The following is a 12,849-nucleotide window of genomic DNA, read 5'->3' as shown; positions in this document are numbered from 1 at the left end:
CTTCACAATAGTTCTGGAAGGAGTGAAAGCAGGCGGCATTGTTCCCGTTTCATACGTGAAGAAAGTGAGGCAGGCTGGGAGAGGGGCAGTGGATTCCCCTTGGCCACATGGATAGCTAGTGGCAGAGCAGGGTTTTGAATCTGGGCTGTCTGGCTCTAGATCTAAGTTGGATGGTGGGCTGGAGTGGAGACTGAGTCACACATGAGGCCAGGGAGGTTCCCTGGTGGAAGAGTTCATTGACGATGTGGGAGATTTGGGAGAAGAAGGGTCCTCTATGTACAGGCTAATTTGCCTCCTCACATTCCTGAATCCAGGGCTGGTGGGCTCACAAGACTGTGTGGTCTCCTTTGTCCCTCTGGATGCAGTAGGTATGTGTGGGTACCTACGAGCTATTGGGACCGGTTATTTTCTGCTCAAGCTGCCAGAATGTGGGAGGTGTCCCCTTCCCTCTGCCCTACCAGGTTCACCAGAAACTGTCCGTGGAACTGGACCAAGTATTGAAGGTCCTCAGCTTTCCAAAGAAAAAGGCTGCGCTGCTCTCAGGTATGGCCCCAGGGCACTCTAGCAGGAAAGGAAGAGCTTTTCCCTTAGACTGTGAGATGGGACCACTCTCCCCAGACCAGCCTGTGGTCACCCTATTATTATCTCTACTGTCTTCCCCCTGCCACAGAGCTAGGTGGGAGGTGAGGAAGGAGGAAGGAGCTGAGTATAAGGGGTTCTTGTTTTCAGCTGCCATCTTATGCTTCCTGCGGACAGCCCTGCAGCAAAACTTTTCTTCTGCTCTTGTGGCCCTGGTGCCTTCAGGGCCCCAGCCACCACCGGCCTCTGAGAACACTGTCCTGGCTCCACTGAGAATATCACAGGTGTTGTCCCTGGTCATTGGACTGCAGAACCTCTTGGTGCAGGTAAGGCCCTTGCCAAATGGGACCCTGTCAGTGGAGCCTGCTTCTCCCAGAACAACTGTAGGAAGAGGTAGCTGCTTGTCAGGAACCTGGTATTTCCTCCAGGATTGGGGGGATGGATTAATTGGGACTTTTAAAGTTATAGTGACAGAAATGAAACTCAAAATGGCTCATAACTGAGAAGGCCAGGGGTCAGCACTGGCTTCAGGCCCACCTGGATCCCATAGGCTCAGACAATGTCATCAGAACTCTGTCTCCATGTCTTGGTTCTGCATTTCTCATGGGATGGTAAGATAACCAATAGCAGCACTTTTCCAACAACAAGAGACTTTCTATTTCCCAGCAGTGGCCAGAACGGAATCTCATTAGCCTGGCTGGGGTAATGTGCCATTCACTGTGGCTGGGCCATCCGATGCTCTGATGGACCTGGCTTGGGCCAGTGCCCTCTCCTGTAGGCTGGGGCATATGGTCAGCTCTCCATAACTCTCGTAGAGTGAACATAAAAGAGGGATGGTTCTGCAAAGAAAACTGTTCACAGGGGCGCCTGGGTGGCTCAGTGGGTTAGGCCACTGCCCTCGGCTCAGGTTATGATCCCAGGGTCCTGGGATGGAGCCCCGCATTGGGCTCTGGCTCAGCAGGGAGCCTGCTTCCTCCTTTCTTTCTGCCTGCCTCTCTGCCTACTTGTGATCGTTCTCTCTGTCAAATAAATAAATAAAATCTTTAAAAAAAAAGAAAAGAAAAAAAAGTAAACTGTTCACAGAAAAAGGAGGAGTGAATTTCATGTAAGCTGAAATAGTAGATATCTACCTCATAGGGTTTTATGTTTCATAGCTAAGAGGACTTTTGGAGATCATTGTTTATCCAGCTTTCAAATGCTGGGAAGAGTGGTTGGGGCATGGAGATATGTCACTGTCTGCCTTTGAGGAGTGAGCATTTGGCTGTGGGCTGCCATGTAGACAAGAGGTGATAACACCATGTGTTCAGTTTGGGGCTAAAGGGACAACTGCACTGTGGGGGTCCCAGGTATAACTAATAGGCTGGTATAGGGTTAGTGCAGAGCTACCTGTCAGAGAAGGTTTCCTGAAGGAGGTGATTGAACTGGGCTGGAAAGACCACATGACTTGTCTTTCTTCCCCAAGGGCAGGGGGTTATCAGAAATGGCATTTATCTTGATGGCAGCACCATTTTGTTCTCTGGTATGGACTCATTCCCGGTTCCTGGCCTCCTGGCCTGTCTCCCACCCTTGATTCCCCGGGACTTTCTTCTAAGAAGGTTAGTGTGTATTATTTTCAAATAGGAGCCGGCCACCATAAGGTGACTGAAGCCCTAGATGTTTATGCTGTTTTAGTTAGACTTGGACTCTCTTTCCTTGCCCTTTGGAGCTTGTCCAAGGGAGACAGTCAGATCCAGTGTGATCTGATGGCAAGTCATTCATGGGACAAGAGGAGGGAGGTGCAGGGAGCCAGCAAATGAGTGAGACGAGTTGCAGAGACTTCTGGGGAAGGAAGGGGACCTTGATTTGAGTAGACTGTATTTGGTTATTGCACATATATGATATGGCTGTTGATCATGGGAGATTATATTCGAGGATTGGTCCCCACTGGACCTCTACACAGTATGGGGAAAGTTGGAAATGTAAGGAGATAGAGGATGCTCCAGGCCTGCGCTGCCTTTGCTCCATGGCCCTGTGCTGGGTCTGTGGTTGCTGAGACTTGTCCTGCCAGCGTATCTGTGCACAAGGCACTTAGCGCTCTTTGCTGTAAGTCCCCATTTTCATATCAGTCTTTCCCAGCTGTGAGCTCCTTAAAGGTAGGAACTATGTCTGACTAATCTTTGTGTCTTGTTCCTCTTGTGGGTTTAAAAAAATCAGAAATCAGATGAGAACCAAAACGTCAGCTTTATTTCTGGTAAACACTATAGGAGAATGTAGCTGGGACTTCAGATCATACTGGGCTTTTTTTTGGCCTGGAGTTTTTCATATACAGCAAGGTGAAAGACTTTTTGTGGGAGTTCAAATCTAACTAAAACAGCATACACCCACCACCTAGATTCTATCATTAGCATTTTAGTATACTTGCTTTATATCTATCCAAAAGAGCTTTTTTTCTTTTAATTAATTAATGTTTTTAAAAGAGAGATTTTATTTATTTATTTATTTATTTAAAGATTTTATTTATTTATTTGACAGACAGATCTGTCTGACAAGTAGGCAGAGAGGCAGGCAGAGAGTGGGAAGCAGGCTCCCCGCTGAGCAGAGAGCCTGATGCAGGGCTCAATCCCTGGACCCTGGGATCATGACCTGATCTGAAGGCAGAGGCTTTAACCCACTGAGCCACCCAAGCGCCCTTTTATTTATTTATTTGACGGAGATCACAAGTAGGCAGAGAGGCAGTTGGGGGGCGGGGTGTGGGGGAGGCTCCCTGCTGACCAGAAAGCCTGATGTGGGGCTTGATTCCAGGACCCTGAGATCATGACCCGAGCTGAAGGCAGAGGCTTAACCCAATGAGCCACCCAGGTGCCCCTCAAAGAGAGCTTTTGAACCACCCTCTTCTCCCCCAGGCCATACCAGAAGCCCATAGGCAAGGAAATTATGTTTACATTATGGACAGTTTGCCACTTGGCCATGATCTTAAGAGTTTAAGTTTCATGGGAACATGACCTTTAATACCTTGATCTTGTCCTGCTGGCACATTAAATGTTAAGCTAACATTTTACCTATTAGATAAATCTCTCCTTTGGTGAGGAGGAGCCAGTTAAATGTGGGAGAAAAGGCAAGTGCTTTCTCTCCAATGTTTTTGAAAAGGCCAAAGTTCCTATTTTAACATTCAGAACATAAGAGAAAAATTACTCCCTTATACTCAACATCCAGCATAAAGCCTTGTACCAAATTGGTATGTAATGTTTGTTGAATGAGTGAATGAGGACACAGAAATGAATACGTTATGGTTCTAGCCATTTAAGCACTCAGATAGTAGGAAATACTAATCACAATTAATGCCAAAATGACCTATTATTTGAATCAAGAAAGTCTCTACAGGAGAGTCGCATTCAAACCAGGCCTTGAGTGATGAAAAACTTTCTTCAAACCAGTAGCCTAAACACAAGGGGGTCAGTGACTTCCTGCAGCACCGTTACCCTTCAGCTCTCCGGCCCAAGACCCTGGATGTCATTAGCCTGTGACACTCTTCTGTGCCTCCAGCAGTCTTTTTCTTTTTTAATCATGGTAAAATATTACATAACAAAATTAACCATTTTAATCATTTTCAAGTTACAGTTCTGTGGTAGTAAGTACATTTACATTGTTGTACAGACACTACCACCTTCTTTCTCCAAAACTTCTTCATCTTGTCAAACTGAAACTGTCCACATCAAACTGTTACTCCCCACTGCTCCCTCTCCCCATCCCTTGACAGCCACCATTCTGCTTTCTGTCTCTATTTGACTATTTAACTATTCTGGGACCTCATATAAGTAGAATAATATACTATTTATCTCTCTGGAGGTTTTTTACTCTCCTCAGCAGTCCTGGGGAAGGTGAACCAACTGGAGTAACTCATGAATTCCTTATGAAGAGGCTACTGGGTCTGTGTGGGGAGTTGCTCAGCCTCACAGTCACTGTCCCTGTCACAGCCTGGTGAACATGACCGAGAAGCCCCTTCTTTCTTTCTCTCACTGACACATTCCTGAGAAATTCCCTGCCCTATTGTTTTCAGCCATAATGACCTTTCTGTCACTGCCCTTGACCCATGGAAGTATATGGAAGAGTCCTTTTTTTTCTCTGTCCTTCCCCTTACTCCAGGGCTGGAGCTAAACCTCCTTTGGCCCCTTCCATAGGTTTGCTGTTTAAAAATAGTTCTTCATTTGTTCAATCATTTATACATCCAGCAAACACTATTCCATAGAAATCCACGGTCTCTCCAAGTAATCCAGGAGGTCTCATTCTCTCTCTCTCTCTCTCTCTCTCCTGAGCTCCTGGAATGGTTTATTCAACTCTGTAATAAGGGTTACATTTATCATATGTTATTATATGGTCAGTGGTCTGCATTTCTGTCTTCTTCTGTAAAACTTTTAGGCAAAAGCTGCTGCTCGCGGAGGTCAGAGGGAGCCTCACAGAGAAAGTGACATTGAATTCAGACTGAAACAATGTCTAGGCAGAGGCAGAGGGAAGGGCATTGCAGGCAGGGAAGACAGCATGAGCAAAAGCACGTAATAGCTGGGGCGCCTGGGTGGCTCAGTGGGTTAAAGCCTCTGCCTTCAGCTCAGGTCATGATCCCAGGGTCCTGGGATCGAGCCCTGCATCAGGCTTTCTGCTTAGTGGGGAGCCTGCTTCCTCCTCTCTCTCTGCCTGCCTCTCTGCCTACTTGTGATCTGTCTGTCAAATAAATAAATAAAATCTTTAAAAAAATAAAAAAAATAAAAAAAAAATTAAAAAAAAAGCACGTAATAGAGAAGTGTGCAGTGTTGGGGGTTGGCAAGAATTAGAAGATGACACTGAGGAGCTGGGCACAGACAACACCAGTCAGTGCCTTATGTGCCAGGCCAAGAAGTGTTGGGGGGAGCCATGAAGGGCTTCTATCAGATTGAGGGTTTTGTTTTTTTTTCATTTTACTACTTGTTCTTTTATTGAAAATCTTTAAAGAAATTCATATGACACGTGTTATATACAAAGTTAAGAAATAACATAATTTTGTTACATTTTTTTAATATCATGGAATGAAACACCTCTTTACCACATTTGGTTTTTTTTTAAATAATGTGAATTTATTATATAATTTTGTAGCTGATTATTACAGGTGAAGTCAGCTGATTTCTGTACTCCAGGTCCATGAGAATGAAAGCCAGGTTTTCCTATCTGAGCTCTTATCCATGGGTTTTATTAGCATATAATGTATTATTTGTTTCAGGGGTACAGGTCTGTGATTCATCAGTCTTACACAATTCACAGTACTTACCGTAGCACGTAAGCTCCCCGATGTCCATCACTCAGCCACCCCCATCCCTCCTACCTCTTCCCCTCCTGCAACCCTCAGTTTATTTCCTCAGATTAAGAATCTCTTGTGGTTTATTTCCCTCTCTGATTTTTTCTTGTTTCATATTTCCCTCCCTTCCCCTATGAGCCTCTGTCTTGTTTCTCAAATTCCTCATATCAGAGAGATCATATGATAATTGTCTTTCTCTGATTGACGTATTTCCTCTAGTTCCATCCATGTTGTTGCAAATGGCAAGATTTGGGGGGTTTTGATGGCTGCATAATATTCCATTGTATATATATACCACACCTTGTTTTTTAAGATTTTATTTATTTATTTGACAAAGAAAGGCATAGTGAGAGAGAGAGAGAGAACACAAGCAGAGGGAGTGGGGGAGGGAGGGAGAAGCAGGCTTCCTGCTGGGCAGGGAGCCTGATCCAGGGCTCCATCCCAGGACCCTGGAATCATGACCCAAGCCAAAGGCAGATGTTTAACGACTGAGCCACCCAGGCATCCATTCATCTGTTGATGGACTTTTAAGCTCTTTCCATAGTTTGACTACTGTTGTGGATAGTGCTGATTGGGGTGCATATGCCCCTTCAGATCATTACATTTGTATCTTTAGGATAAATACCCAGTAGTGCCATTGCTGGGTTGTAGTATAGCTCTATTTTCAATTTTTTGAGGACCCTCCATACTGTCTTCCAGAGTGTCTGCAACATCTTGCATTCCCACCAACAATATAGGAGGGTTCCCCTTTCTCCGCATCCTCACCAACAACTCTTGTTTCCTGACTTCTTAATTTTAGCCATTCTGACTCGTGAGGTGGTAACTCACTGTGGTTTTGATTTGTATTTCCCTGATGCTGAGTGATGTTGAGCACTTTTTCATGTGTCTGTTGGCCATTTGAATGTCTTCTTTGCAGAAATGTCTGTTCATGTCTTCTGCCCATTTCTTGATTGAATTATTTGTTCTGTGGGTGTTGAGTTTGATAAGTTCTTTTTTTTTTTTAAAGATTTTATTTATTTATTTGACAGACAAGAGATCACAAGTAGGTGGAGAGGCAGGCTGAGAGGAAAAAGCAGGCTCTCCACTGAGCAGAGAGCCTGATGCAGAGCTCTATCCCAGGACCCTGAGATCATGACCTGAGCTGAAGGCAGAGGCTTAACCCACTGAGCCACCAAGGCACCCATGATAAGTTCTTTATAGATTTTGGATACCAGTCCTTTATCTGATATCAGACTGAGTTTTTGATCACTGGCAACCCCAGTAGGGAAGAGGGGTGGGAGGGCAAAGCCTGAAGGCAAGGGGGCTGTTGAGCAGGAGATTATTGCTGTGACTCAAGTAAATGACAGTGAGGTCCATTTCACACCCACTGGGATAGCTAAAAACAAAAGATAAGTAATATCAAATGTTGTGAGAATGTAGAGTGAATGGAACCCTCACAGGTTGTTGATGGGAACGCAAAATGACACAGCTACTTTGGAAAACAGCCTGGAAGTGCTTCAAAAAGCTAAATGTGGAATTACCATATTACCCAACAATTCTACTCCCAGGTATTATGCCCAAGAAAATTGAAAGCATTTATCTACACAGATGCTTGTATACAGATGTTCATAGCAGTACTCTTCATAGTAGTTCCAAAGTACAAAGAACCCCAATGTTCGCTAGCTGATGAATGGATAAATAAATTGTATATACAAATGAATACTGTCTGGCCATAAAAAGTAATGAGGTAGGTAGTCACATGCTACAACATAGATGAACCTTGAAAACATACTCAGTGAAAGAAATCAGACATAAAAACAACGTATGATATTATTTCATTTAGATGAAATGTCCAAGATAGGCAAATCTGTAGAGACAGGAAGTAGATTAGTGGTTGCCTCGGACCAGGATTAGGGGGGCAGGGAACTGGGAATAACTGCTAATGAGTAATGAGGTTTCTCCTTGGGATGATGAAAATATTCTGGAATTAGATAGCTGCACAACTCTGTGAATATACTAAATGCTGACTGTACCCTTAAAAGAATGATTTTTTTGGTTTATGGATTATATCTCATTAAAGCTGTTATTTTAAAAAGCGGTATCAAAGTGGAAAGAATGACAGTACTGCATAAGCTAGTGCGCTGAGTGCTGGTCCTCCTTGATGTCTCTGGGCCAAAGCAGCCACGTAGCATCAACACCGCTGATGGAGTGCTGGGCAGCGTGTGGAGGGTCTGCAGCTGTCTGTCTGACGGAGGTGGGCCAGTGCAGTGCAGTGGAAGGTGCATTGGCCAGAATCACAGAGATCTGCCTTGTAGCCCCTGTGCAGCTCCTAACTCTGAAGGGGTTTAGCAAGTCAATTCAGTCTCTTATTGATTCTCAATTTCTCTATCTGCAAAACAAAAGGACTCTTTCAGCAGTAAGTGATTTGTGCCTCTTAGAACAGCTCCATTCCCCCTGGAATGGAGCACAGGAGAGATAATGTTGGTTGCAGTGAGAATGGACACAAGTGTCCAGGGTTCATCACGCTGGGTTACGTGGGGGAAAGAGGGCCCATTAGTAGCAGTGGAAGGGTCCCAAGGAGGGCTGTTGTCATTGGTGTGATTTGCATGGCACTGGAGTAGGGCAAAGCCAGGCAAACTTTCCTTCTGCCTAGTTCTCAGAGGAACCACAGGACTATAAATCTCTGAAGGTCTCCAGAGTAGAAATAAAGTAGGTTTATTCTGGTTTTCTTTGGAGATGGAGACCTTGGCCAGCAGGTGGAGCTGCAGGAAGACAGGCAGGGGCCTTTTTTCCTGGCCAGGACTAACAGAAGCGCAGGCCACCTTGGGAGGAATGGAGAAGAGTGTCTTGTGGCTGGGGGTCTCCAAGCAGAAACCAGGTGTCTCCAGCAAGAACGTCTGCTGGACTCCAGTCCAGCTGCTACATCTCTGTGGAGGCTTGGGAAAGGGTAAGAGTGGGTGTGAGCAGGGAAGAGACAGTTATCCTTGTGCTCAAACTTGGCTTTGTGATTGGGGTGGGCATGGAATGTTGTTACCAGTTTGGAAATCAGTGAGCTAATTTAACAAGATGTGAGGTTTTGATCTTGAGGGTCATTCCTACTAGAGCAGAGGTTCATGTCAGGTTAATGTTCTTGGAGAGTGAAAGGCGGGGAGAACACTGACTGAGTGCCTACTCTGGGTAAGCACTTGACATATGTTGTTTATTCATTACAGTTCCTCTATAAGGGATCAGGGGTTTTTTGTTGTTGTTTTGTTTTGTTTGTTTTGTTTTTTAAGTAGGCTTCATGCTCAGCGTGGAGCCCAGTGCAGGGCTGAGATCAAGAGTTGGATACTGAGCCACGCAGGTGCCCCTCGTCTCAGTTTTATAGACAAGGAAACAGAGTCCAGAGATATTAAGTAACTTACCTGAGGTCACACACTTTTAGGTCAGAATTCAAGCCTAAGTCTTTTTGGCTACAAAATCCATTTTCGGTGTTTCAAGAAGTGCCTCTTGTGAATAGAAGCCATTGTTACCTGAGTAGTAGTACCTGTCTTTCCTAATGCTCCCCACACACCATTCAGCCAGTCCTCACTGGATATGTTAGGTAATATGGGCATGGGGTCAGAAAGTGGTACTGGGGCCACTTCTCCAGGTGGGGAAGCCAAAGTGTGCTGGCCTGTGGCTATGTGATCTTGCATACCTGGGAAGAGGCTAGAAATTCCCACTGGTTAAGAGTTAATTTTATTTTTTTAAAAGATTTTATTTATCGGGGCGCCTGGGTGGCTCAGTGGGTTAAGCCGCTGCCTTCGGCTCAGGTCATGATCTCAGAGTCCTGGGATCGAGTCCCACATCGGGCTCTCTGCTCAGCAGGGAGCCTGCTTCCTCCTCTCTGCCTGCCTCTCTGCCTGCTTGTGATCTCTCTCTGTCAAATAAATAAATAAAATCTAAAAAAAAAAAAAAAAAAAAAAGATTTTATTTATCTATTTGAGACAGAGAGAGAAGGAAAGGTAGCATGAGCAGGGGGAGGGGCAGAGGAAGAAGCAGTTTCCCTACCCAGGAGGCAGCCCGACAAGGGACTGCCTGGGATCATGATCTGAGCTGAAGGCAGATACTTAACTGACTGAGCCACCCAGATTGGAGGAGAAAGGGCACAAAGCCTAGGGTTTTGTTCTAGACCTGCCATTTACTGATATGTATTGGTGTCTTCCAGTCAAGTATTTCTTCTCCCTGGACCTCATTATCTTAGCGCTAAAATAGGTGAGTGGATTAGCTCAAACACTTCAAGCTGTGTGCCTTGGAGGCCTAGGAGAAAACCCCGGAGTTGTTAAAAAAGGGGGGGTGTTTCCTCGGTTGTGCATTTTGTGAGGCTGCTCTCACCCATTATTGTTTACTCTGTGCCCAGCACTGGCTGAACACCGTATATCCATTCTCATCCAACCCTCTCAGCAGCCCAGTAATTTTTTTTAATTGCACTCAGCAAGGGTAAGTGACCTTGGCTAGGGTCACATAGATGATAAGTGACTAAGCAAGGATGCCAAGTCTAAGTCTGTCCCATATTTTTTTTTTTAATTTAAAATGTTTATTTTTAAAAAAAACATTTTATTTGGGACACCTGGGTGGCTCAGTTGGTTAAGCGGTTGTCTTTGGCTGGTTATGATCCCAGGGTCCTGGGAACCCTTGCTCAGAGGGGAGTCTGCTTCTCCTCCCTCTCCCTCTGCCTCTGCTTGATCTCTCTCTGGCTCTCTGACAAATAAAGAAATAAAAATAAAAAAAGAAAAAGATTTTAAAATATCAGTTTTTTTGAGATATAACTTATATGCAATAAAATTCACTGATTCTAAGTATACAGTTTAATGACTTTTTTTTTCAGTTCAGTGACTTTTTTTTTTTTAAGATTTTATTTATTTATTTATTTGACAGACAGAGATGACAGGCAGGCAGAGAGGCAGGCGGAGAGAGAGAGGAGGAAGCAGGCTCCCCGCTGAGCAGAGAGCCCGATGCGGGGCTCGATCCCAGGACCGTGGGATCATGACCTGAGCCGAAGGCAGCGGCTTAACCCACTGAGCCACCCAGGCACCCCCAGTTCAGTGACTTTTGACAAATAGTTTTATAAACACTACCACAACCATGATCGAGAACATTTCCCTCACCCCAGAAAGTTCCCTTGTGCCATTTGTAGTCAATCTCTTCTCCTTATCCCTGTCCCTCAGTAAACACTAACCAGCTTTCTGTCACTGAATTTTCTTGAATTCATACAAATGAAATCGTACAAAATGTGGTCTTGGGTGTTTAGCTTCTGTCACTTAGCTTAATGCTTTTGAGAGTCATTCATGCTGTCATGTGTGTCAGTACTAAATTTCTTTTTATTGGTGAGCAGTCTTCTATCATATGGCCATACCACAGCTGTTTACCCATTTACCTATTGATTTGGAACTTCCAGATTTTTGGCTATTTCGCGTAAAATTGTTGTTACTACTGAAGTACAAGTTTTTCTGTGGACATAGGATTTTATTTCTTGGGGGTACATATCTAGGAGTGGAATTGCTGGGTCAAACGACATACTTGGTTTCTAAGTGCGTAACAAGTTACCACAAATGTAATGGCTTAGCACCGCATGGTACTATCCCACAGTTCTCTCCATCAGAAGTCTGGGTGGGTTCGACCAAGTTCTTCGTTCAGGGTCTCACAAGGCTGAAATCAAGGGGTTGGCCAGGCTGGGTGCTTATCTGGGGGATCTGGGGGAAAAAAACCCATCTCTTCCTCTGGAGCCTCTCCCAGCTCTTTAAGGTTGCTCACGTTCCTCCTTAGCCAGCCCCTCTGTCTTCAAACCACTCACACCCCAGGCTCTCTGGTTCTGCCACCAGCCAGAAAAAACTGCTTTTCAAGGGCTGGTAGACGAGTTTGGGCCCAATCAATCCCTCTTTTGCCATATACCATAGCATAATCACAGGAGTAACATCTGGGAGCAGAGGTCATGAGAGAGTCTTAAAATTCTACCTACCATGTATGGTAAGTATATATTTATAAGAAACCATCAAACTTTTCCAAAATGACTTCACCATTTTACTTTCCCATCAAAAGTATATGAGAGTTCCAGTTGCTCCACATTCTGGCCAACATGGTATTGTCAGTCTTTTTAATTTTAGCTGTTGGTAAGTGTTGTAATGGTACCTCATGGTGGTTTTCATTTGCATTTTCTTTTAAGATTTTATTTATTTATTTGACAGAGAGAAATCACAAGTAGACAGAGAGGCAGGCAGAGAGAGAGAGGAGGAAGTAGGCTCCCTGCTGAGCAAAGAGCCCGATGCGGGACTCGATCCCAGGACCCCGAGATCATGACCTGAGCCGAAGGCAGCGGCTCAACCCACTGAGCCACCCAGGCGCCCCTTCATTTGCATTTTTCTAATGACTGATGATAATGAGATCATTTGGTATGCTTATTAGAGCATAAAATTTTGTTAGATGTAATGTTCTGCTTTAAAAAAAAAAAAGGTGGAAACCTACTGGTTTAGATAAACTGTGAGGTTCTTATAGAGTCTATAATTTGTGAATCTCTTAGTGGAGCCCAGGGCTTAACTCCTTTTCTGAAAGTCTTCCTCTCTTCTTTTAAAAAATATTTTATTTATTTATTTGAGAGAGCAAGAGCAGGAGTGGGGCGGGAAGGGGGTGCACAGAGGGAAAGAGAGAAGTAAACTCCCTACTGAGCTGGGAGCCCAATGTGGGCCTTGATTCCAGAACCCTGAGATAATGACCTGAGCAGACACTTAACCATCTGAGCTACCCAGACACTGCTCCTTTTCTGAAAAGGTCTCTTAAATGTAGGCAGAATATAGGTAAATCATCAGTATAAGCACTTGGCTCTATGTGTGAGTTAGAGGTAAAAGCAACAGATATTTCTTGATTTTCTACATAGTTACAATCCCAAATCCGAAATTCCGAAATACAAATTGTTGTGAAAACCAAAATTTCTTTTCTTGGTTGGCATCAAAACTCATTGGTAGCAAAATCTG

General features: G+C 44.5%; 1 protein-coding gene across 1 annotated transcript in view; it reads left to right on the top strand.

Annotated features, from left to right (window-relative positions):
* MEI1 (meiotic double-stranded break formation protein 1) overlaps positions 1–12,849 on the top strand; it is a 79,583-nt gene that overhangs the window by 62,877 nt on the left and 3,857 nt on the right. The window contains exons 25-26 of the mRNA XM_059404581.1: positions 462–543; positions 730–905. Of these exons, the coding sequence (XP_059260564.1) occupies positions 462–543; positions 730–905 (258 nt within the window). The remainder of the gene's footprint in view (positions 1–461; positions 544–729; positions 906–12,849) is intronic.

This window comes from Mustela nigripes, chromosome 6 (genome assembly GCF_022355385.1).
Source record: "Mustela nigripes isolate SB6536 chromosome 6, MUSNIG.SB6536, whole genome shotgun sequence".
Classification (NCBI taxonomy): domain Eukaryota; kingdom Metazoa; phylum Chordata; class Mammalia; order Carnivora; family Mustelidae; genus Mustela; species Mustela nigripes.
The sequence above is the reverse complement of the archived record's forward strand: the minus strand, read 5'-3'. Positions and strand labels throughout refer to the sequence as shown.